The sequence below is a fragment of the Suillus subaureus genome (assembly GCF_016647635.1).
Source record: "Suillus subaureus strain MN1 chromosome Unknown BJ212scaffold_27, whole genome shotgun sequence".
Lineage (NCBI taxonomy): Eukaryota > Fungi > Basidiomycota > Agaricomycetes > Boletales > Suillaceae > Suillus > Suillus subaureus.
Genome location: NW_024538583.1, coordinates 199,025 through 222,732, shown reverse-complemented (window position 1 = coordinate 222,732; position 23,708 = coordinate 199,025). Strand labels below are relative to the sequence as shown.

The window sequence follows — 23,708 nt, the reverse complement described above, 5'->3', positions numbered from 1 at the left end:
TTCGTCAAAGCTCGATAGCTGCTAAGAACGTCTATGAGGAGCTCGCCTGACAGATTTGTTGAGATGATGATAAAAGAAAGGGCTACAAGAAGCGCAAGCCAGCCGTTCTCAACTATAAAATACACGATGATGAGGTACTGGGTTGCAGAGTCCATCATGCAGGAGTGCGGAGAGGCTAAGAGCGGCACAGGGTCGCCAGTCGCTCAGGGATGTTGAACCATGATGAACATGTACAGTGGACCAGTGAACGACGCGAAGCCTTCGCATAGGTGAACAATAAATTGCACAGGGAGAGGGTAAATGTATGCTTTAGGAATTGGTGGGGAGTTCGCTTTGTCTGATTCATCGACACTAGTTAGGCTCAGGATGATCCGCAAGATGTGAAATGGGAACTGTACAATTGGAGCTTTATAGCTGTCATTTACAAGTTCACCATGTTGAATTAGTCCCCTGTAATCAGACCTTGATATAGGACTGATCATGCGCATGAGTACTGCAGCTGAATACTAACGAGTAGGACTGATCACCTACAAATTAATGACAGGCACTTGGACCCCATAAAAGGGCCTAATATTTCATCGCCGCTGCCAACCCCATCTCCTAAAACTCCGCTTGAGGAAAGTGTTAGCAGGCGAACGGCTCGAACTCCAGGTCTTGGACGGACAGCCAAGACGGGATAGTCTTGGTCAAAACGTGATCACGTCACTCCGCGCCTTCTCAAACTCCCCATCCCGCCCTCATCTACCAATTCAATTCACAAACCCGCACACACTTCCATTCTATCTGCATCCTGTTCACTCGACTCAAAATGCAACTCTGCTCCATCACATTTCACCCCTACATTGACCTTACCCTCCACCTCATCAACTCCAGGTTCGTCTAATTATAACGCTTCATCCACGCTCACGCCAAACGACACACCCAAGCCAACAGATACGCGAGACGCCTGCCCAAACGAGTACCGTCCAGATCAACTTGTAAACTCAAAAGACAGCGTGCAGCCTGAACTTGTTCTCTCTGAGCTACGCCAACCAACTCCCTCGGATCTGACATGCCTCAATGCTGATTACCTGGACCAGTATGAAGATCTCCGCACTGAAGACTTCCGCGAATAAACACCTGCAGATTCCCTCTTTCGAGATGAAAGGCCGTCGCCGCAGCACTCACAGCCCTATTTCCTTCAGTAGAGAGTGGATCCTCGCCCCCTGCCAATCTCCCCAAAAGGTTCGTCTGTGTGTTTACCTTCACAGCCAGAATCTGAGGCGTCATGTCTAGGAGTCCAGGACCCAGAAGACAGCCCTCTTTCACAGGAACCAACGGAGATTCTTGATGGCAGGGACGATATTTTTCTACGACGTTTATCGATTCCATGAACACCTACACCAATGGAGCCACGTCTCCTCTGAGAAGTACGTGTACTGAGGACCTTGTGGAGCAAGAACGTGCAGAGACGCATGTAGAGCACGAACCTACAGTGATAATTGATCATCAAGTACATTTCGAATCGAAATCACTAGCATCTGCCAAACTTTCAGCCCCATTTGAACACACGGGTTCCGTCCGCTCTCCCCCACCTTCACTGCCGCACCCCCCGTACTCCGCAGAGGCATTTCCTTTCGATGTACGGGATGTTGGCATGTCCTTTGCTACTGCGACTGCTTGGTTCTGGGATTGCTGACCTCAATGTCATCGGCATCCACATCATGAAACCTGTTCTTCTCGTCCCTGATAGCGCATTTCACATGGGCGGCCTTGTGATTTTAATATGAAAGACTTGGTACGGGTTCCTATGGTTCAGGCGCCTGAATGTCCTCATCGCATCCATATCACGATCAGGCTACCTAATTATACTAGTTCATAGTGTATTAATTTCAGCGTTTGATTCAACTATTTCTTATCTGATGGGCTTGTGCCTGACTTTCACATGGGCGGAGAAGCAGTCGGTCAACTGACACCTTAGATCAAATGCTACAGATGAGGACGCGTTGCTCATTCACGCCTTGTCTCTTTTCCCCACCACCTCCTGCCCCCACTAATCCTATCCCACGTGATCATAATGAATAGGGTTAGGGTCCGTTCCAGGACGGGTCATGTGATCATACTCATCGTGCTTTGTCCCAGGTTCCCAGAACTCGTCCCACTGTATTGCTAGTTCTACCCTCCTTGTGTAGTAACTGCCTTCGGTGTAATTGGCTCGTTCGTTCCTGGGAGGTATGTGATATATTCTCTGAAATTCATAGGATTAACAAGCATCATGTTAGCAGAGAATGTACATTTCCGCGTCACTATGAATGTCCTGCCTGCTCAAGCTTTATCTGCGCCTTCCAAGCGCATATTGTCATCCAGCAAAGAGATATGCACTCTACGGCGCAGCAACTTATCTCCGACCACACTGGAAGCACTACAAGTCCTGAAGTTTATGTACAAGCAAGACCGCCTTAATTTTAGAGGACCTGGTGGCTGATGAGCAGGACTACACAATATCTGGACCTGAGACTCCCAGAGCAGTTGATGAGCTAATGGCTGCTGGTGTTCTTCGCGAGCTTGACGAGTTGCTCAGAATGTAAGGGACATTGATTGTAACGAGTATATCTGCTGGTCGTGTACTAGTATTTTGCAAATAATTATCGTTGTCGGCATGCAGAATCCCTAGCTTCTCATTGGTTGGACTACCTGTTTGTATCACTCCCGAACTCGTTTCCGCATCACGAGTTAAATGAGGTACGCTTCGTTTCAACTCGTTAGTCTGAACTGTGTTGATTTACCAGAATTTTCCATCTCGATTCGTTTCGCCTCGGCAACACTAGACAAACACGAAAAAAATGGCATATAGCATAGAGAACATGAGACGACTGCAAGACATGAAAGGATGAACTTGAGAGAAAAGATCAAACCTTACGAATACCAGGTTTCCACCCTATTTCGCGATGCGTTCCTCCAAGGGCCTCGGTGGCAATGGCTGTTGTGGGCGACCTCGGCTACTGGCACTACCTCTTCCTCTCTCAATGTCACCTTTACCGCGCCCCCAACCGCGGTTGGTGTTTCCACGTCCTCCTGGTGTCTAGAAATGTGTTAGCTCCTTACTTCAGGCCCTATGCAGAGAACCTACTGAAAGTCGCCCTAGAAGTGAGGGCTCGTCGCCACGAGGATCGCGCTCTTCACGGCGAGTGGAACGCTCTTCCTTGCTGTATCCCGAATCGGAGGGACGTCGGACATCTGCGGCGTTGGTGTAATCCGGCCTGTAACTGCCCTCATGCCGCCCACGCTTATCAAGTGCATCCCGGTCACTGTACGGCCTAATTTGACGGGAGGGTGAGGGTGACCGTAGTCGATCGTGAATTGAGCTGCGCAACTCTGGTGAGGTAGAACGACCCCTTCGCCACTCCGTTTCTGCAACAGGGGAGCGACGGGCAAGTCCACGAGGATTCCGATAGTCTCGTTCTGGTACATAATGATCGCCTCGTGGTCGACAGCGATCACGATTCTCATCTTCACTGTCGTGCTCCGCCGGCCTCTTTCTGCCACTGTTCATCGGCGAAATTGGACGGGGAGGAATGGGGAGCCTGTAAGCTCTGGCCTCGTTCTGTTCGAGGTGCCGATGATGAGATGACGTCGCAGATGTAGGAGGGGGGGAATAGTGGTCCGGATAACGAGGAGCCCACTGCTGATGCTGACTACGAGACCCGCCGCTGGTACCATTACTGCGGACGAAACCCGAGGGTTCCGGGGATCTAGTTTGTCCGCTAATCTGAGAGTTCTGTCGAGAGCGTTGGTTGGGATCGTAACGAGAGACAGATTCCGATGACTCAGAATGAGGGGATATGGCATCTGGAGTCCATTGCTGACGGGCCACAGAGGCATCCATGACCCAGGGATCTGGGCTGTTTCGAATTGGTGCGAGCCCTGTCACAGACCCTGATGTACCTGCTGAACCAACTCGAGCATTGGAGCGCAAAAATGCACTTGGCACTTGACCGATGACGAGTTCGACGGAAGTTTGAGGGATATCGTTCGTTTGAGAAGCATTGATGTTCGAAATTTTGAACGGCAGATTGTCATTTGGAATGTGAACTATGACATCCGCAGATCGGGCGGATGCTCCTTCCTCAGGGAGACTGCTAGTCTGTTCTTGATCACGCGATTCCTCGACCACCACTTCTTCTGTTTTTATCATCTTGATAGGAAGCGAGTCGTCAGGTCGCTTCACGCTCCGATCTCCAGCAGCACTCTTCTCGACGCGTCTATTCTTCTTGATGTGTCGCAAATTCGCGTCTCTCTGAGCTGGTGAGACATTCGCCTGTTGACTAACAGTCCATTCAGTCCACTTGTTGGTATCGCTACCGAGGATGGTACGTGACTTGGGAGTACTGGGCAACGCAATTTTTTTGGAACTCAGCAGTGGCTCATTTGATAGGGGAGAGACGGACGAATGCAGAGAGAACTCAGAAGCCAATTGAGTCGAAAACAAAGGCGCATCTGTAATCACCCGTCTCCCGACGTCAGTAGAAGCCGACACAAACGAGGGTGTCTTATAGGAGGCTGGGGCAGTTGATGATGATGTGGGTGTTGACATTGATGATGAAGGGGGACCATCCGAGGTTGACAGTGCGCCAAGCATAACGTTGCCGGAAGTTCCCTGAGAATGAGAGGTCTTCTTTGCTCGCGAAGCAGGCTTCTTTGGTGCGCTGCCTTTTTGACCCGGCAACAGGACAGTACGTTCGAGCGGTGATGCTAATTCATCGACCTCTACCTCCACATTCATACCTTCTATGTTGCCACCATCGGTCGTGGAAATCACCAAGTGTCCAGCACGCCCAGCACGGATGCGAGCAGCCTTTTCCAGAGCGGTCTGCTGAGCGAGGAGCTCTCTGTGTCGCAGTTTTTGTTCTTCATCAGCCCGCTTTTCAGCCTCTTCGGCCTGGACCCTCTGCTTCTTTGCTTCCTCTTCGACCCGCCGATGCTCTGCTTCAGCAGCCTGCAAACGCGTCTCCTTCAAATGCTGGAGTGTACCGCAAGATTGACGAGTCCAGGCGATTTGCTTTTTCAGATTCTCGGTCAATTTGTGTTGGTAAACCAAAGAGTTGTTATGGTTATCGACCACCTTAATCTCTTCTTCAGTCATACCATCCTCCTTCTCAACACGAGGCTCGATATCAGCAGAAAGCTGGAGGGGCGATGCATTATTTTGAGCCAGAGCCCTGTCTCTCTCGATACGCTCCTTCTCTGCTTCCCACTGTGTCTTCTCAGCTTTTACGTCTTCGAGAAGCTTCATCGCTTCGGCAATTTCTTCCTGGATGGCCGTCCGTCTTGACTCATCCTCCAACTTTCGCTGATCGTCTTGTGCACGGCGTTGAGCATCTCGAGCGCGCTTTGTTTCCGCTCGGAGTCGTGATTCCTCCTCCAGCGCCACAAGTCTCTCCTCCCTGGTGCGCAACTCCTCCCGCTGCTTCTGCAACGTTCGCATCTGAGAATTGTATTCCGCCTCCCTCACGAGCATGTGTTCATCGAACGCCTTTCGGCGCGCATCGAAGTCCATGCGCTCTGCATCAAATACTTGATTCGCATCGCGCTGCTGTTTGGCGGCACCCTCGGCAACGAATAGGAGCTCCTTTATGGCTTCGACCAATGGCTCAATGTGGGTGTTCCGCGAGGTTGGTATATTGGAAGGTCGCGAACTCGTCAGGACAAGAGCGTTACCATCATCAGCTGGTAACATTTCTTGATCCAAGGGACCGTTTGAGGTGGAACTGCTCTGAGGGTACGGATGTCGAAGAACAATGACGCCAAACTCCTCCTCATTCGTTTCATTACGAAGCCCAGCAGCTAACTCGAGTATATTCGAAGGCGGTGCAAATGGGGATGGGGTCCTGAGAAGCGGTGTAGGAAGGGCAAGGGATAAAGCTTTGTTCTTTTCTAGAAGCCTGGCATGTAAAGCGGACAATGAGTCTTGTGCGACTTGCTCTTGAAATGTTTCAGGCTGCACAACGTCTGGAACTTGGCTTGAGCTGGTACCAGTCATTTTAGAATTCGGAGGAAGAGATGCTGATAGCGTCGACGAGGGTGAACTCTGGGTTAGTTGAGGAAAGAATCCTGTGGAAGAATGTAGTTTTGGCGACCCAGACGGATGGGACGATGAGAAAATGTCACGATTGGATTGTTCAGTGGTCGGAGTTACAAGAAATGAGCCGGGGTAGACGAGTTCGGGTGTTAATGCCTCTCTGACTTCGTTGGCGGCAGCATTTGCGGGGGTTTGCATTTGCAACATGTTTGACTCGGAAGTAGTCGGGAGAACCTCGATTGGAGGAATTAAATGAGGGTTTGCAGGAACGTAACGGTTGCGCTTTATCCGTGGTGCAGGGGGCAATTCACGTGTTGGATGAAGATTTTGGGATTTTGCGGATGAGTTGAGTTGTGAATGATCCATTTGAATCCGCTCAGCCAGCTTTCGCGAATTTGGAACTGGGGCACGGGTTACTGGAGGTGGAAGATGCAACGTTGCTGGTGAGGGAGAACGAAAGGACATTTGTCCCGGATCTGGCGCAGAAATGCGACTGAGTAAATTGGGCGGTTTTCCGATGATACCGAATTGGATATCTGTAAAACTAGGTGGTGGTTGGTGAACAGGGGCCGGCATACGGACCTCATTGCCAGTCTGCGCTGACTCAGGTGCAAACTCGGCAGTTAAGAGGTGAGATGGAGAGCCGAAAATCGACTCGGACATGGTGTTGTTGTTAGAATTGATGACGATCAATTGGTACGCTTATATATACCTGCAACACTGATATGACAATGGTAAGAACTCGAAGAGATTATCTGTGCGTACTGATCTGAAAAAGATTGCAGTCGTGTCGCTGGTAGACAAAGGTAGTCAATAGGTTGAAAGGCGTTGAACGATTCAAGCTAGTCAAAAAAAAGTATTCAGTCCAAATGGTCATGAGACAAAGAGCTTGCAATTACATACCGACCTGACGCGTGCCTACTGTATGGACCTTCGGCAGAACCCGTAACAAAGGGGTTCCTGAAATAGCCTATCTTCAAGTTGACCAACTCATCATGCGAGTAGACTATAAAATTTTTTATGTAACGGAGACTTGCCAGGGACTCATCGAGTCATTCGGTCGTATGACTGACAGCGACTGACAGAGATGGTCATACTTGAGAGGGTGCTATCCATCTCGCTGCCCGCAACTCGATTCCTGTCCATCCCCCGAGGACGGACCGTGACACTGTGCGAGCTCAGGTTCGCCATATGGTGCGGCGCGCAGAAGATGAAGCTTGAATGGACTGGATTTACCCTGTCAACTTCGAACTTTGGACGTCTATCTCATGCTCATCCATCAAGTAGGTCACCACTCCACGAGTTCAATGCTTTGGCGACCTAACAATTTGGTTGAGCCGTACAGACCACTCTGATCACGAGTTATGCGTCTCCGAGCGTAGCGCATTGAAAGTGAAACACAGGCCGGGCACCTTTGAGAACCATTTCCGATTCGATGAACTCTATCCTAATCATCAAATATCGCTTCCTGCAAGAACGCTTCGGCGACTTAAGCTCAAAGCGCATTACTATATGTACTCAAACACCACCCATAGAGATGCCGCATCTCTGTCCCTCTGTAGCTGTGGTGGGCACAGCCTTGACCTTTCCGTGAACTCCAACAGGCTCCTCACCAATCACCACTTTTATCAAGGCCAGACACAACGATCGGACTGTTCCCTATAGCCTTGCGTAACTTAGTATGGGTACAACAAATAGCTTAGAAGGCTCGGCGAACAATTTCGATCTAAGGCTGGTCATCGGTCCGACTCAAGTCTGTGGGCTCTTGAGTGCCGTACTGTTCGGTTGCCTTGCTTGCCAGTCCTTCATGTATTTCGCAAGATTCACAAGTGATCACTTCGCCCTTAAAGTAACTGTGAGTCGGTCGATTGTATAATTCACTGTTGATTTTAATGATCGCTTCGTACGATTAGGTATCTGCAGTCACGTGCGCTTCATGTTTGATTTGGTTCCTCCATTGTTTAAATATTGGTGTGTTTTATAGTTTACTCCAGCGGGGCCACTTCATCTGCATAATATCAACATTGTGGACAATGACTATCAGCAGTTATGGTGACCCCTCTCAACTCATGGCGCTTCCTGTAGCGATAGTCGTAGCTATTCCGTTGAGCGGATTTACGGTATTCATTGTGCAGGTAAGTGATTTCCAGCTTGGTATTTTCACTATTGGGTGCTTACGGGTAACATCAGTTATTTTACATATTTCGACTTTGGAAGTTCACAAGAAATGTTTTAATACCCATTCTTTGCGGGATACTCGCCATGGGTGCACAGATTTTGACACTAATTCTCGCGGTAACGGCGACCTCGACGACGGACCTCATGGCTTTTGGAGACTTTTAATTTTTTTTACTGATGGCGATTCTTTTTATCGTACGCGCAGCCTGCGACATGGTCACCGCCGCTGGCACCGTTTGGAGTTTAAGAAAAAAACGATGCTCTGGCATCAGGGAGTATGACTGTTCATCACTCATTTCTCATGTCAGCTTACATCTGTTACGACTCATAGCATGGCGATGATGATTGACCGGTTGGTTTTGTGGACAATTGGTAAGATAGGCAGCATCTTCATCGGATGGATGCGCTTTTAACATTATCTCTACACAGAAACTGGGCTGATCACCAGGTATTTAGTTATTGTATGGCTTTATAATGTGTTTCCACCAACGATTCATTAGTCTGATGGCCATTGCATTGGCGACGTGGGTAAGAGCTTCACCACCTATATCTTCCGGAGCATTCCTTCACTAGCTTCAAGTTTCTAGTCGTGAAGCAGAACTGTGAGCATGCTGGTACCCTGCACTCTACTGCAGCTGAAATGACGTAGACGTGTGGTTTGGAGTATGGTTTATGTGGCCTAATGGTAATGATACGGAATACCTCAAAATTTAATATATTGACCCGAACGCTGTGCAGTTGTGGGGAACTCTTTGTTGGCCTCGTCAGTCGCCAAACGGGCTCGACAAATGACAAACACAATGAACTTACCGATGTGACATACAGGTTAAATCGGCGGTTACTTCTTCGGGAGAGTTGGAGGGGCGATGTCCAGATTCGTGGCGATTTTGTGAGCACCTTCTAAATACCTGCATGGGAATTCTAATTCTGTTTCAGAACACGATTATCTTCAGAGCCGGAGCTACGCAATCACAAGCAGACCCACTAGAGAATTTTAGGAACCAAGACGTTGAAATGTTCCAAGAAGCAGAAGGTTCGACCGACCAGTAATACGGGCAGGTTTCCAAGCCTGCGGTGGTCCATATGTAGACGACGAGACTCGTTGCTGAGTATCGGGCGGTGTAGGCTCACATTAAGCATGCGTGGGTCCATGGCGATATCTTTTTCAATATACGGATCCACGAGACATCCTGAGTCTGCGGGCAATGTTCACCTGAAGGATATGTTACAGTACACTAATATTAATTCTTGAACGTTAGATGTGGATGCTCTTGGGCTGAGGAGTGCAGGTTACTTTTTCAATTTTTGCTCAAGGTACCTCTAAGTAAGTTACATACTGATAGCCGCAAGCCGTACTTCCCATTTTGGTACGTATACTGTATCGGTAACTTAACTTGAACTTGAACGCGAGTCGACCACACGGCCCACTGTCGAGGACAATGAACTCGAATACTCGATCGACACAGAACTTCTCGTCCTACTTACCGTGACCGGTGCACTCGATAGAGCTCACAATATTTCTTGATGCCGGCACTCGAACCGCAAGTGTAATCCAATCGTTGTTATCACCATCAGAAGTCACCAAACGTTCTGGAATCCAGCTAGTCCAGAATGGGGGTTCAACTACTGCCAGGGAGAGTAGGCTTGTACCAGTAATAGGAAGTACTTATTCTCGACACTATGTGAGTCCGAGCTGCTTCAAGCTGGCCATTTGACGCGTGCAGTGTAATTGAAGCGGACACTACAGGCACCTGCAGACACACTTTTAAACCTGGCCTACTTGCTACAAATTATATTTCGATGACGTTATGGCTCGAAGCATCTTTACCGATCAAACCATCAAGGATACGTGTTTTATGAAACCTATCAAGCAACTGCGAAGCTCCGGGCTGTGCAAGCTCAACACTGGCTAGCTGATATTCAATATGTTCGCAGCCATCAAACTAGGCTGATAATTCGTCTGTACGGACGGCTTTTGATCGATCTGATAATGCACGCACGATGTACACCGAAAATGATCAAGTTCATACCAATGTCAAGTGACTTGTACATCTCCGAGTATATCGCAAAGGGAAATCCCGGCTGGGCAATTTTCAAAAGGAAGATAGAGAACAGTAAAGAAAGTACGTGATGCACGGTGCACACGTGCTACTCTCATCACCTAGCGTACTAATAATTCTAAATTCGTCCTGCAAATATCTCTTTGCACCAAAATAGCCACTAGTGTGAATGCACCACAAGCACAATTGGACAGGATTCATGATCACACAGCAGAAGTCATGGGTATATAGGTACGTATCAACTTCATTCTAATTATTGTCCTCTGAACCTGCTTCAGTGATTGCTCCACTTCGCAAGTACCGTCCATATCTTCACACGGACCCTTCGTGCCATTTCGTTTGGTCCCTCACATCTTCATCTAGTACTGAACATCTTTGTAAGTTATATACAATGATCAGACCGTCTCCTATAATCTTGCATAATTCAGTGTGGGCACGATGAATAATTTCGGACGCTCAACCAACGATTTCGATGCAAGGCTGGTCATTGGGCCGATCCAAGTCGGTGGGCTTTTGAGTGCTGCACTATTCGGTTGTCTTTTTTGCCAGTCCTACGTGTATTTTGCAAGATTCCCGAACGATCACCTCACCCTGAAAGCAGCTGTGAGTCAGTCAACTGTACAACCCATCGTTGATTTTATTGATCACACTATATAATTAGGTCTCTGCAGTCATGTATGTCCCTTGTTTGCCTTAGGGCCTTCAAACACTGACACACTCCCTAGCTTCGTTCAGCTAGGTCACTTTATCTGCATAATATCAATATTGTGGGCAATGACTGTTAGCACCTACGGCGATCCATCACAACTCAGAGTGCTTCCTCTAGCGGCAGACCTGGCCATACCATTGAGCGCTTTCACAGCATTCATTGTGCAGGTAAGCGGTTTCGAATACATTCCATTCTATGTTGCTTATGGGCAATGTCAGTCATTTTACGCGTTTCGACTTTGGAAGTTGACTCGAAATATCTTCTTACCCACTCTTTGCGAGATCATCTCTGTGACTGCACAAACTTCTACGCTCATTCTCTCATCGTACGCGTTTTCTATGACGGACCTCACGACTTTTGAAGACAATCGACTCCTGCTGATTGCGCTCTCTCTCATCGCACGCGCAGCTTGTGACGTGATCACCACCAGTGGCATAGTCTGGAGCTTAAAAAGGAATCGAGGCTCTGACATCGGAGAGTAAGTGCAACTGACATCATCTCGTCTACCATTCCTTACATTTGTCATAGCGTGACGACCACGACGATCGACCGGTTGATTTATTGGACAATCGGTAAGATAGAAAGTGCCTTCATGGGATACCCTTTTAACGTTACGTCCACACAGAGACTGGTCTGGCTACTAGGTATTTAGCTGTTTCATAAGACGTTTCTATCAATGATCTGTTAGTTTGATGGCCGTTATAGTGGCAGTGTTGGTAAGGACCTCATCACCCATATCTTGCCCAAAATGAAGCATTATCTAACTAGCTCAAGTTTCTAGTCCTGAAGCAGAACTGTGAGACTCAGTGTTTGTACCACATTCTGTCACAGCTAAAATGACGCAGTTGTGTGGTTTGGAGCATGGTTGATGTTGCCTAATGGTAATGATATGGAATACTTCAAATTTAACATATTGACCCGTGCATCGTACAGTCATAGGGAACTCCTTGTTAGCCTCGTCAGTCGCTGGACGGACTTGACAAATAAGAAATACGACGAACTTACCGATACAACACACAGGTTAAATCGGCGATTACTCCTTCGAGAAACTCGGATTGTCTCTGCCCAGAGTCGTGGTAGTTGTTTGGCAAGTATCATTTTATCAACTGCATGTAAAGCCTAATTCTATTTCAGAACACGATTGTGTTCAGAACTGGATGTATCCAATCACAAACAGACCTACTGGCGAACCTCGAAAACTGGGGCGTTGAAGCATTCCAAGAAGCAGAACGCTCAATGGATCGGGAACAAATGTAGGTTTCCGTGCCTGCGATAGTTCATACGCGAGCATGTGTTCAACAAATGATGAAACTCGTTGCTGATTATGGGGCGAATGTACGATGAGATGATTTACTCCTCACATTTTGTAGGTTGACTTTCAGGCATGCGCTCTACGTTAAGGTTCATCGATAATGATGTCGGATCCAGTAGGTGGCCTGAGGCTGCGGGCCCACCTGAGTACCACTTGAAGGATGTATTACAGCGCACAACTCCAGCGATTTGTGAAAGTTGGATGCATATGTCTCAGGCAATCATCATCACAGTCAAACGGCCTCACTGAAGGTACAGATGATCAAGCATCTGACAGAGTCTATAGGCGGAGGCAGAGATGCGCATTGTGCATGCTCCACAGGGACTTGACTCGAGACCCGAGTACTATAGACTCAACTTGACACAACAGTACACAACAACTAAACCGCATTTCCGCCCTCGCTCTCCAGAAACTCCACCGTGACCTCCGCGTGTGGCTGACTCCGCTTGAATTTTCCGAGTCTGCCAAGGGGTGTCCAACCGTCACAATCCAATTCCTGATGCCTTGTATTTTCGACACTCGTTCCGGTGCGAGTCCTTGGCTACTTCAAGTTGGCTACGGTTGGCTTTCTGGACACAGCGTACCGTCCGAGTTAGCATGACATCTCCAAGGCCGAGCATATCACAAGAGTATAATCCTGGCTGGGCATAGAGGACCGTATGGAAGTACGAGCGGTGCACACCTTGGTGCACCGTCCAGCTTACTAATTATCTAGATTCATGCTACAAAAGGTAGCCTCCAGCAATACATCAATCTTCAACGCACAATATATCTAGAACATCGGAGATCAATCCCAATCGCGTAGCTAGGTGATGATGGCTGTGTACGAACTTTGTTGACATTTGTTCTGATGATATTGGATATTGTCATCCTGCGAACATGCTTCGGTGTTTCTGAAGGTCAAAGTTCAAACGCACTGTTCTCTATAGTAAGGCTGGCGAACAATTTCAATGGCCTGTGATTAGTTCCTGTAAGGCTGACTATGAGTTCAAAGGGGAAAGTGAACGAGACGACGACGAAATAAGACGTATAGTTAGATAGCAGGAAAATGACAAGACGAGACGTTTGTGAGACTTGAGACTTTCGTTGGAGTGTGCTTTGGAGCGGGGAATCAGCGCATGAGATTCTGCTGTTCTGCTACATTTTCTCTGGATTTCTCTATAGGTATGAGTGTACATGGGTTGTATATACGTTTTTCGAGTAATTAACTAGGCCAGAATGAGAATAAGGAGCTATGGTGAACGGTCAAAGCAAGGGAATCGTGGAATCTGAGCACAAAGTAAGATAATGAAAGAAAATGGAGAAGATCTGATGCGAAGAGTAACATCCGCGAGTCACGTGTTCGAGCGCCTTTGTTTTGAAGCGTGGTGCGTAAAGGATATGCGATCTTTACATTCCAGTGAAAGCCCGTCAATCACTCCGAACACGTACTAGTCCTGGGCAAACTTCAGAACCTATCACTACTAGAGCTGAACGGCACAGGCGGTCATGGGGCTGCTATGAATCGGAAAGGCTCGGCCATCGGGCCAAGTGGAACGGTCCAAGTCGGTGAGCTTTTGAGCGGTTGCCCTATTCGTATTTTGCAAGATTCACGAGCGATCACCTCGGCCTAAAAGCAATTGTGAGTCCGAGTTGATCAATTGCACAATGCATTGTTGATTGATGTTATTGCTTATAATAATACGACTAGGTGGGCGCCGGTATTATCTGCAGTCATGTGCACTCCATACCTATAAATTTCCATCTTGCATCGCACTGCGATCAAGTACGGGCCATCAGTTTTATCACCGCGCAGCGAAAGCTATGTTTTGTTTATATTGATTGCTAGCATTTGCCTCCGACGCAGGTGCTATATCACGCATTCGCACTGATATATCCTGCCAAAGAAGTTGCGTTTCTGTACTTTCTTCAGCTCTGGCGGGCGCAACCTTCGACCGTCCCTCGTATCCACAACTAATCAACGCTTTTGTAAGCCAGATGCATCTGAATGGTCAGACTATTTTTTATAACCTTGCAAAGCTTAGTGTACGCACGATGAATAGCTTCAAGCGAGCGAGCGATTTCAATCCAAGGCTGGTCATCGGACCGATCCAAGTCTGTGGGCTGTTGAGCGCTGCATTATTCGTCTGCCTTGCCTGCCAGTCCTACCTGTATTTTGCAAGATTCAGGAGCGATCACCTCGCCCTAAAAGCAAGTGTAAGTCGATCAACTACACACTTCATTGTTGGTCTGATTGTTCGCTCCATACGGTCAGGTGTCCGCAGTCATGTGCGTCCCATGTTTGACTCGATTCCTCCGAATACCAACACAGACTCTGCAGCTTGATTCAGCTAGGCCACTTTGTTTGTGTAATATCGATGTTGTGGACGATGACTGTCAGCACCTATGGTGACCCATCTCAACTCACCGTGCTTCCTCTAGCGGCAGACCTCGCCGTTCCGTTGAGCGGTTTGACAGTATTTATTGTGCAGGTAAGTGGTTTCCATATGTATATATTCATTATTGAGTGCTTACGAGTAATATTAGTCATTTTACGCCTTTCGACTTTGGAGGTTGACTAGAAATGCTTTCTTGCCCATTCTTTGCCAAATGCTCTCCCTGATTGCACAAATTTCCACATTCGTTGTCACAGCAAAGGCAATTTCCATGACGGACCTCGTGGATTTTGGAAATAATCAAATGCTGCTGGTTGAGCTCTCTTTCGTCGCACGTGCAGCCTGTGACTTGATCACCACCGCTGGAATCGCCTGGAGCTTAAAGAAGGAACGAGACTCTGGGATTGGAGGGTGTGCATATTCATCATCTCACCCCAAGTTGTTATTTCTTACATCTGCCATAGCACGGTTACGATGATCGACCTGTTGATTAAATGGACAATCGGTGAGATTAGGAAGCGACTCCATCGGATGATTGCCACCTCCTAACATTGCCTCTACATAGAAACTGGTCTAGTCACTAGGTATTAGACTCTTTTATGGCTTACAAGACTTCTCATGAACAATTCGTTAGTTTGCTGGCCCTTACATTGGCAACGTGGGTGAGGACTTCATCATCGACATCTTCCCCTAAGTGGAGCATTCTCTAACCAGTCTCCCAAGTTTCCAAACCTAAAACAGCAGTCCTGTGAGTGGGCTGATATCCCGCTTTCTACCACAGCTGAAATGACGCAGTTTCGTGGATTGGGTTATGGTTACTGTGGCCTGATGGTAATGATACAGAATACTCCTCATTAGATATATTGACCAACGTATGGTGTAGTCGTAGGGAACACCTTGTTAGCCTCGTCAGTTGCCAAACGAACAGATGATAAACCGACAACGAAACTTACCGATGTCATACAGGTTGAATCGTCGGTTGCTCCTTCGGGACAGGGCCTCAAGAAGCGATACCCAGAGCTATACCTTTGCTTTGGTGAGCACCATGCATTTAAATAGCTGTATGTAAATTATAATTCTATTTCAGAACACGATTGCATTCAGCACTGGGCCTACGCAATCACAAGCTGACCCATCGGAGAACTTCAAGGATCGAGATTCACAAGTGTGAGCGCTCAATCGGTCAGGAAGAAATGCAGGTTCATATCCGAGCGTGTGTTTAACAGATAAACGAAATTCGTTGCTGATCTGGGGGTAAATTGCAGACGAGATGATTTGTTCTTGACGTTTTATAGGTTGGAATTAGGCATGAATTGTATGTATATGTCAAGGTCCGTTAGTAACGATGTCAACTCCAGAATGCCAATGTACTAATGTACTAGGCGTCCCGTGAGGTTTTGTTTGATGCTATGCAGTCCCAAGCTGCCATTGGAGATTTCTGAGTCCGCAACGGTTCATTATATGCGAGGGTGGCTTTAGAAGATGAAGAAGAAGAAAACTCGTGTCGTGTTTGCCCTGCCTGACAGCGATGGTGACTTGAATCAAAGTGCGGGCGCGAATTTAGAAATTCTTGAACATTTGTAGAGCTGATTAACTTAGTTGTGCTCGGGTATATTGGTAACCCCACACAATCATCATCATGGCCCTCAAGCTGGCCTTAGAATAATCCCAGATGATCAGTGGATGACTGTCTTTCAAACTGAATATGTAGAAACTGTGACGGCGTATGCAACAACATTTTTGTGTAACATAGTGCATTAACGCAATGATGCGGACCACTACATAGCACTAGGAGGCGATACTCTCCTCAGGCTGCTGACAGATATTAATGCCAACATACTGCACGATTTCTGAACATCAACACTGTATAATAGGAAACCAACAGCGTGCCAGTGGATGATGGTGTTGGACTAGGGGTCCCAAAGCACGAACCAGAGACCTAGCTCTGCGGAGATCTCCAGAGCTTAGTCAGACATGTAGACAACCAAGTCGGTTCTTGTAGTAGCACATCATCATCACGCTTATCAGAGTCCTTGGTTCATCACTTCGGCACTACTACATCGTGGTGAACAGATCAGATTCGAACAAACCCAGCTTAGCTTTAGCGTTTAGCAGTCACAGCTTGCAGTCGCAGCTTAGCCATTGGATTAGAAAATAGAGAACTTTGATCCAGAACATCGAACAAGCTATTTGCAGAAACAAGCAACCTTATTACATCGAAAGACAACCAAAACCAGAAATCATTATAGAAACAATAACAAAAAGGCTATGTGTATCCCATTTTTTTTTATGTGAACACCTGATGCAAGATACTGAAAAGTTACTAAGACCTAGAACAGCAGCAGGGAAAGCAGTAACCAATGTGTGGTCAAAAATGAATTGGGAAGACTGGACAGCAGAGACAGCAGTCACATCCTCCCAACTAGACGCACCTGGCACATCCTCACAAAACACAACAACTCCCTCCAGTGAGTCATCACTTAGCAGCCTCAAGGATGATGAGAGAGACAATAATGTCCCATTCCCAGAACTAGAAGTCCTGGAGCTAGAAGTCCTGGAGCTAGATTTAGAGATACCTTGGCCTGAATTCAAGCCCAGACCTCGTCACTCAAAGACAGAACCACTCTCATCAGTCACAGCAGCACCAGACTATGAACTCGGCAAATTCTTTGAGCTCGCATTCAACACACATCCAAAGGTCATCATGCCCATGGAAACTCCTCAAATATTTCATGGTGATGGACGGCCATCTGAAAACCCAGCTGACTTCTTGAAATCGTTCAATTGAGCGATGAGACAACAGTCCATAACTGCGAATGGAGACAAACTAGAAGTGTTTGGAGATTATTTGGGCACCAGTTCACAGGCAGAGGCTTGGTTCCAAGTGCTACCAATCATGAATAGAGCCATGTGGATCCTGTTTGTTACAGCATTTGAAGCATGCTGGCCACCAGTTAAAATTGCAGAGAAGACAAAAGCAGAATATGAGAAAGAGTTGTTAGATCACAAGTTACAGCACACGGAGGTCGGGAAGAAGACGACGTTGTATGACTGCGAATGCTGGATGCATGTAGCATGGGCTGTGAAGACATTACAGCTGGCCACAAGCATGGGAATCACGCAGAGCACCTTGATGATCTGGCAAGTGCACAGCACATTGCCAGACATAGTCAAGGACTTGCTTAAGGATGAAGAATACACAGATTGGACAGAATTCATGAAGGCAGTCACAGAACTTAAAGGGAGCAGATTAGTAGAGAAACAAGAACAACACAATCAACAAACGCAAGAATTAAATGCCCTGAAAACAGACCTCACACGCATTTGTCAATGAACACCGATACCCAACCCCATTGACGCACTTCAGAATCAACTCAATTGGATGTCAATCAACATGATGAAATTGCTGATAATGCCTCCAAGCAATAACAGATACACAAGAGCACCTGCGAATCAAAATCGTCAGAGCATGCAATCCACCTACAGTCATCAGCCAAGCAACATCACAGCCCCACAACAGCCAGTAGTAGTAATGGACAAACTGAAAGCAAGCATCAAATGCTTAATTGCGGCCTTTCCACACCATCCAGACACTCCTGCAGGTAACGCAGCCCACACAATGCAAATCACACAATGGAATATGAAGTGGGGAGAGAACACAAGAGTTACACACAAAACAGGTTACCTGCTGAAGCCAGGAATGGTGACCATATGTTCAGGGGAATGTTTCGTGTGCGGAACGCATGGACATAACAGCTGCAGTTGCATACTCCCTCCAGGAGATGCAGCACGCTTAGAGAGGAAAGAAGCAGCATGGAGAGCAGTTTTGAGTCAAGTCCTAGGCATGTTCAACCATTTCTCAGCAACCCCCATATCACTCATCATGAATGATGGATATGAGACAATGTCAGCATGGATCGAAGAAGTATCAGAGCAGCAGGGAAAAGTGGATGGGTTGGTGTAAGACAGCAGAATACATCGACCCATAGTCTTAGGAAAGAACAAGCAGGTGTCAAGGTCCTTGCATGTGGAGAGGCAAGGTGCGAGGACAAACACAGGATCAATAGCCCCAAACTCTCAGCAGAACACATAGCTACAAACAACTCATGTAGTAGTGAGCCCCACAACACAATCGAAATCAGTGACCTATACTTGATTGGACATCAACAAGTCACAAAAACTCAGCTAGAGAATGGGGAAGCAGTCCCATTCATACACAGGATAGAATTGGATGGTCCCAAAGGAGAGGTGGTTAGGATTTGAGCGTTATTTGATGATGGAGCTATGGTTAGCGCAATGTGTGCATCAATCTTCCAAAAAGTCAAGCATCAACTACACAACTTGATGCAATCAAACAAACACCTATGAATGGCAGACAGAAGCATTGTCAAATCAATAGCAAAATGGACAGGAATAATCAAAATCAAAGGAATAAAGACACAAAGCACATTTGAAGTCTTTGACAGCGGAAAAAGTTGGGGCTTCTTGCTCAGAAAACCAACTCTACATGCATTTGCAGCAATTCACGATTATAAAATGGACACAATCACCATTTCAGACGAAGAAAAAACAACAACATTAGACAACCAAATAGCAGATCAGAGAATGATACAGCGCAGAGATAGCATCAATTTGGCATTAGACGAGAAACAACAATGCACGAGAACCAAGACAGATGAACAAAGGTACGAAGACCTGAGGAACATTGTGATGGGAGAGTGGAGACCAACAGTACAATATGCCAAATGGAAGGAAGCAAAGAGAAAGCAGTGGACACAAGAAGAAAGAGAGAAAAGACGAGAACGAGAAAACACAGTGGGGAGCGAGATGCTCCCCTCAAGGGAAGTCAAATCAGTCATCAGAACTGCATCACAACAAAGATTTGACATAGACGACCCTGCAGAACATTCAGCACACGTCAATGTGTTAATAGACCAAGAAATAGAAGAAGAAACAGACGGGCAATTGCTGGGAGAGGTACCAGAACTACAGCCAATGGAGAGCAACACATTGATATACACGTGACAAATGGACCCATTCAAGCCAGCAAGAGTCAAGGAGATTCTGCACCAAGTAACAATAGGAACCGACTTGTTGAAGGATGAACAAGAAGAATTAAAGCAATTCATAACGGACAATGCAGACTGCTTCACATTAACGTTAAAGGAAGTAATGCCCATTCCAGGTGTGGAACTAAACCTGAATGTCCCAGAGAACATGGCATTCAACCTTAGAATGCATCAAAGACCATTGACGCCAGAACAATCAAAATTCTATAATGAATGAGCTAATGAGATGCTAACAGCAGGAAGTATAGAATGAGCACCTCCAGAGTTAATCCAATGCACAGCAACAACAGTCATTGCCCAGAGAGCACATGAGGCGGGTGGTCTATCATGGGACGAACTGAAACAGAGAGTCAACGATCAACATCGAGCAGCAGGAAGACCGCCAGCATTCAAATTACCTCCATGAGAAGTAGATGCTCCAATAGCTGACGAAACCACAGATAAAGGCCCAAAGAAATGGCGCATATGCCAGAATTTCACACAGCTCAACAAGGTGACAGAAGTAGTGCCAATGCCACAAGGAGACATTCTGGCAAAACAACAGAGGTTAAGTAGACACAAGTATATATCAATATTTGACTTCGCAGCAGGATATTATGCCATTGAGGTACCAGAAAAATGGCGTCCCTACCTAGCATTCTATATTGAAGGACGAGGATATTTCTGGTATTGAAGGATGCCAATGGGGATAACGGGAGCGCCGACAGCATTCTGCAAAGCATTAGCAGCAAGACTTCACAACTTATTAGTAATGCACTTCATGGAACTATTCATGGATGATGGCGGTTGCACGGCAAGTACGTTTCGAGAAATGATCAACAAGCTGACAGTTTTATTTCGAAGATTCCACAAATGTAAATTTTCAATAGCGCCAAGCAAGACCAAATTTTGTATGTTGGAAACAGAATTCGCAGGAGGGACAATAGGACAAGATGGAGTCAAACCAGACTTAACGAAGCTGACGGTCATAGTAGACTGGAAACAACCTCAGAATGCACAGAACTTAGCATTGTTTTTAGGACTCACAGGATTCTATAGAACGCTCATCAACACATATGCAAAATGCGAAGGCCCACTGCGCAATCTGCTCCTTAAAGTACCAACAGACAACACAATGTCAAAAGCTGCATACAGACGAGCCATGAGCAGCTTCCAATTAGGTTCTTGGTGGAAGCAAGAACATACTAATGCCTTCCTAGACCTCAAAACAGCCATCACATCAAGACCAGTGTGACAATCATACCAGTGCTAGGCATGTATGAGTGTCATAGGCATATTTTGCCTTGTCCAGAGGAAAAGAGTAAGGCGCTAGTCACCAGCACTATTCAGCTCCCAAGCTATCCGCTTTGGAACCACTTTTCTCCCATAGCGCGCTACTCAGTCCGACACCTAGGTATTCCATCCTCCCATGTCCTGCCTATGTCCACCTACCTCCACTGGTGCATTATTTTTCCTTAAATGTCACTACTCATCAGTCACAGGTCTTATTACATGTGTCCTCATGTCCCACAGTGCTGCATGTTTTATTACCTGTCGCTACATCATGCCCTCACCAGTGTTGCTACTATACTCGCCTATGCAATCCCAAACCCCTATGCAGTATGATAAAATGACCTGTCCTACATACAGTACAGTACTTCCCTTCTCCGGACCTTTACTGGTGTAGGCATCACTTTAGTCGCTATATCCTAGTTTTAGTGCAATCGATTCCACTCTTGCCAAACTCTTTGATCGCATGTTGCTTGACTTGTTTTAAGTGCACGTTGCTAAAGTTCCCTCTTAGAAAGTTTGACTTTTGCAGCGTCGGGGTCGCTATTGGTAGTTGAGCTATAATCTAGTCACTATCAGGCATTCCACTTGCACTGTCTTACCTTACTCCTCATTTTCACTCCCCTTGATTTCTTCTTGCTGTTGCTAGTCAGACGTCGCATAGCACTATCACATAAAACAACTTGCATAGTGCCCCTCACTTATATGCACATTTCTCTTGTCAAAACCCGCTAGTCGCTAGTTGCTGATCACTATAGCGCTACTTATTGTTTTTTTTTTCTTTTTGGTCTTAGGTCACTATAGGTTATTAGTCCTTCGCACTATTGCTCCCCTTGCATATTAGTAGGGAGTTGCTTTATTAGCAGTCCTCTTGGGTCGAATACTACACTCACACCTATTTGGATAAGTAGTGCTAGTTTCTAGCAAGCCTAGTCACTATTTCTCTTTCACACCAGTGTTACAAGCACCAAAGTATGATGGATCACATTTTGTTATCACGACAGACGGATGCGCAGAAGGCTTTGTGGCAGTCCTGTTGCAGAGAATCAAAACTCAAACACCAGCAGGAAAGTGGGTAGAACGTCTACATCCAATAGGATTTGCATCAAAGAGGACATCGAGCACAGAAAGGAAGTACAAATCTTACTTATTAGAATTTGCCACACTGAAATTCGGATTAGATAAATTTTCAGGCATTGTCTGGGGCTTCCCGATCAAAATCAAGACAGACTGTAGTGCAATGAGAGACACACTACTCAATCCAAACTTGAACATAGTGCATGCAAGATGGAGAGAGGGAATCCTGGCATACCACATCATGGACATCAGACACATACCTGGTAAGTTAAACGTAGTAGCTGATGGGTTAAGCAGAAAATGAGAAAACACAAGGGCAATAATGGGAGACAGAAGTGAATGGACCGTAAATGAAGACTGGGAAGCAAGAACAGGATTAGTCAACAACATCATGCACATCACAACAATCGAAGCGACAACAGATGAACTACGCACAAGATTCATTGAAGAACCAATATTCCTAGAGGTTGTAGAAGCACTAACCAATTTAGATCAGAACATGGAAATAAGAAGAAAGAAGAAAGCAAGACATAGAGCATCACAATACATTATAGAAAATGGTAAGCTAAGAGGAGGAACAGCGACGAGAGCAAGAGCAAAGGTAGAATGTATATCAAAGGAAGAAGCGAAAATATTAGCAACACAAACTCACACGGAAGGAGGGCATTGGGGTAGAGATGCCATCAAGATGGCACTCTTGGATAAGATATGCAGCCCAAAACTAGATGCATCAATCCTAGAAGCTATAAAGAACTGCGCTAAGTGTAAAAACTTCAGTCCAACGCATATACACTCACTATTTGAACCAATCACTAGGAGACATCCATTCAAACTACTAGTAGGTGATTACCTCAGCCTGCCGAAAGGGAAAGGAGGTTACAGCACCTTGGGAGTATACTTGGACACCTTCTCACAACACACATGGGTATTCAAGTATAAAGTGGCAGGCAGCGTGAAGACGACAATAGACAGTCTCAATGGTATCTTCAACACATTCACACCATTGGAGACATTTATGGCAGATGGTGGAAGACACTTTAATAACAATGCAGTATGGGCGTTTTGTGAATCAAGAAAATGCAAACTACACACAGTAGCAGCATATTCACTGTGGGTCAATGGCCTAGTAGAAGGAACAAATAAGTTATTACTCCATGTACTAAAAAGACTCTGTGCACCAGAACTCGGAGAAGATCAACAAGAGGAAGCAGCTTGGGACAAGCTACTGAAATCTTGGCCAAAGCACATTGACGACACAGTTCACGTTCTTAATTATCGATTGTTACCAGCGCTGAAATTTTCTCCAAAGGAACTTCTTTTAGGACTCATCATCAACACTCCAAAAACAAACATAGAAGACAGCACATCGAGTCTATGCACCATAGATGCTCTCACACAAGTAGCATATGTAGAGCAACAACAGCTAGTTGGTTACAATGAAATCATAAGACATGCAATAAAAAGAAAAACAGCGTTTGACAAGAAAGTATTGCAGCACACCCCAGGTGAAGCCATATTCAAAATTGGTCAATTAGTACAAGTCTACCATAACGATTTAGATTATACCTTCAAAACAGAACAGAAGCTGATTCCAAGATGGT

At 46.3% G+C, this 23,708-nt stretch overlaps 8 protein-coding genes across 8 annotated transcripts; 7 read left to right on the top strand and 1 right to left on the bottom strand.

Annotated features, from left to right (window-relative positions):
* Positions 1-808: 808 nt before the first annotated feature.
* On the top strand, positions 809-1,678 carry BJ212DRAFT_1301651 (uncharacterized protein; the record flags this gene model as incomplete). The annotated part of the gene is made up of 4 exons (XM_041333157.1): positions 809-873; positions 1,080-1,224; positions 1,337-1,409; positions 1,518-1,678. The coding sequence occupies 4 exons, from the start codon at positions 809-811 to the stop codon at positions 1,676-1,678; spliced, it is 444 nt and encodes a 147-aa protein (XP_041190404.1).
* A 1,085-nt stretch (positions 1,679-2,763) lies between these two features.
* Positions 2,764-6,942, bottom strand: BJ212DRAFT_1371499 (uncharacterized protein). The gene is made up of 3 exons (XM_041336294.1): positions 6,824-6,942; positions 3,110-6,770; positions 2,764-3,061 (listed from the first exon to the last, which is right to left on the bottom strand). The coding sequence occupies exons 2-3, from the start codon at positions 6,719-6,721 to the stop codon at positions 2,918-2,920; spliced, it is 3,756 nt and encodes a 1,251-aa protein (XP_041190403.1). The 5' UTR covers positions 6,722-6,770; positions 6,824-6,942; the 3' UTR covers positions 2,764-2,917.
* Positions 6,943-7,594: 652 nt separating this feature from the next.
* BJ212DRAFT_472456 (uncharacterized protein) lies at positions 7,595-8,499 on the top strand. The gene is made up of 3 exons (XM_041343289.1): positions 7,595-7,913; positions 7,972-8,193; positions 8,249-8,499. Exons 1-3 carry the CDS (start codon positions 7,740-7,742, stop codon positions 8,399-8,401), a joined length of 549 nt encoding a protein of 182 aa, XP_041190402.1. The 5' UTR covers positions 7,595-7,739; the 3' UTR covers positions 8,402-8,499.
* Positions 8,486-9,114, top strand: BJ212DRAFT_472404 (uncharacterized protein). Its single transcript, XM_041343288.1, has 6 exons — positions 8,486-8,608; positions 8,666-8,684; positions 8,737-8,764; positions 8,817-8,838; positions 8,901-8,921; positions 8,975-9,114. The coding sequence occupies exons 1-6, from the start codon at positions 8,569-8,571 to the stop codon at positions 9,052-9,054; spliced, it is 210 nt and encodes a 69-aa protein (XP_041190401.1). The 5' UTR covers positions 8,486-8,568; the 3' UTR covers positions 9,055-9,114.
* Positions 9,115-10,734: 1,620 nt separating this feature from the next.
* BJ212DRAFT_1483303 (uncharacterized protein) lies at positions 10,735-11,668 on the top strand (the record flags this gene model as incomplete). Its single annotated transcript, XM_041340596.1, has 6 exons — positions 10,735-10,899; positions 10,958-10,971; positions 11,022-11,172; positions 11,224-11,483; positions 11,534-11,577; positions 11,631-11,668. 6 exons carry the CDS (start codon positions 10,735-10,737, stop codon positions 11,666-11,668), a joined length of 672 nt encoding a protein of 223 aa, XP_041190400.1.
* A 2,270-nt stretch (positions 11,669-13,938) lies between these two features.
* On the top strand, positions 13,939-16,128 carry BJ212DRAFT_472178 (uncharacterized protein). Its single transcript, XM_041343286.1, has 15 exons — positions 13,939-14,285; positions 14,342-14,513; positions 14,572-14,585; positions 14,638-14,788; positions 14,844-15,103; positions 15,157-15,197; positions 15,258-15,276; positions 15,327-15,354; positions 15,416-15,440; positions 15,488-15,523; positions 15,576-15,600; positions 15,659-15,728; positions 15,780-15,859; positions 15,919-16,023; positions 16,075-16,128. The coding sequence occupies exons 2-14, from the start codon at positions 14,352-14,354 to the stop codon at positions 15,920-15,922; spliced, it is 915 nt and encodes a 304-aa protein (XP_041190399.1). The 5' UTR covers positions 13,939-14,285; positions 14,342-14,351; the 3' UTR covers positions 15,923-16,023; positions 16,075-16,128.
* An 866-nt stretch (positions 16,129-16,994) lies between these two features.
* Positions 16,995-18,026, top strand: BJ212DRAFT_1301647 (uncharacterized protein; the record flags this gene model as incomplete). The annotated part of the gene is made up of 2 exons (XM_041333156.1): positions 16,995-17,427; positions 17,482-18,026. The coding sequence occupies 2 exons, from the start codon at positions 16,995-16,997 to the stop codon at positions 18,024-18,026; spliced, it is 978 nt and encodes a 325-aa protein (XP_041190398.1).
* A 2,876-nt stretch (positions 18,027-20,902) lies between these two features.
* Positions 20,903-22,120, top strand: BJ212DRAFT_1230112 (uncharacterized protein; the record flags this gene model as incomplete). Its single annotated transcript, XM_041329486.1, has 2 exons — positions 20,903-20,989; positions 21,959-22,120. Coding segments are annotated over 2 exons (249 nt in total), but the record flags the coding sequence as incomplete, so codon positions are not given.
* Between the last annotated feature and the right edge of the window lie 1,588 nt (positions 22,121-23,708).

What these genes read in the sequence shown, in the direction of transcription:
- BJ212DRAFT_1371499 (XM_041336294.1), bottom strand. Translation starts at nt 6,721, where the DNA reads ATGTCCGAGTCGATTTTCGGCTCTCCATCTCACCTCTTAACTGCCGAG. An exon ending in CACTTCTAGGGCGACTTTCA is followed by an intron (nt 3,062 to 3,109) that starts GTAGGTTCTCTG and finishes ACACATTTCTAG; the next exon opens with ACACCAGGAGGACGTGGAAA.
- BJ212DRAFT_472456 (XM_041343289.1), top strand. Translation starts at nt 7,740, where the DNA reads ATGGGTACAACAAATAGCTTAGAAGGCTCGGCGAACAATTTCGATCTA. An exon ending in ACTTCGCCCTTAAAGTAACT is followed by an intron (nt 7,914 to 7,971) that starts GTGAGTCGGTCG and finishes TCGTACGATTAG; the next exon opens with GTATCTGCAGTCACGTGCGC. An exon ending in TTACGGTATTCATTGTGCAG is followed by an intron (nt 8,194 to 8,248) that starts GTAAGTGATTTC and finishes GGGTAACATCAG; the next exon opens with TTATTTTACATATTTCGACT.
- BJ212DRAFT_472404 (XM_041343288.1), top strand. Translation starts at nt 8,569, where the DNA reads ATGGCGATGATGATTGACCGGTTGGTTTTGTGGACAATTG. An exon ending in CCATTGCATTGGCGACGTGG is followed by an intron (nt 8,765 to 8,816) that starts GTAAGAGCTTCA and finishes ACTAGCTTCAAG; the next exon opens with TTTCTAGTCGTGAAGCAGAA. An exon ending in TCTAGTCGTGAAGCAGAACT is followed by an intron (nt 8,839 to 8,900) that starts GTGAGCATGCTG and finishes TGTGGTTTGGAG; the next exon opens with TATGGTTTATGTGGCCTAAT.
- BJ212DRAFT_472178 (XM_041343286.1), top strand. Translation starts at nt 14,352, where the DNA reads ATGAATAGCTTCAAGCGAGCGAGCGATTTCAATCCAAGGCTGGTCATC. An exon ending in CCCTTACATTGGCAACGTGG is followed by an intron (nt 15,355 to 15,415) that starts GTGAGGACTTCA and finishes CAGTCTCCCAAG; the next exon opens with TTTCCAAACCTAAAACAGCA. An exon ending in ATGGTTACTGTGGCCTGATG is followed by an intron (nt 15,524 to 15,575) that starts GTAATGATACAG and finishes CGTATGGTGTAG; the next exon opens with TCGTAGGGAACACCTTGTTA.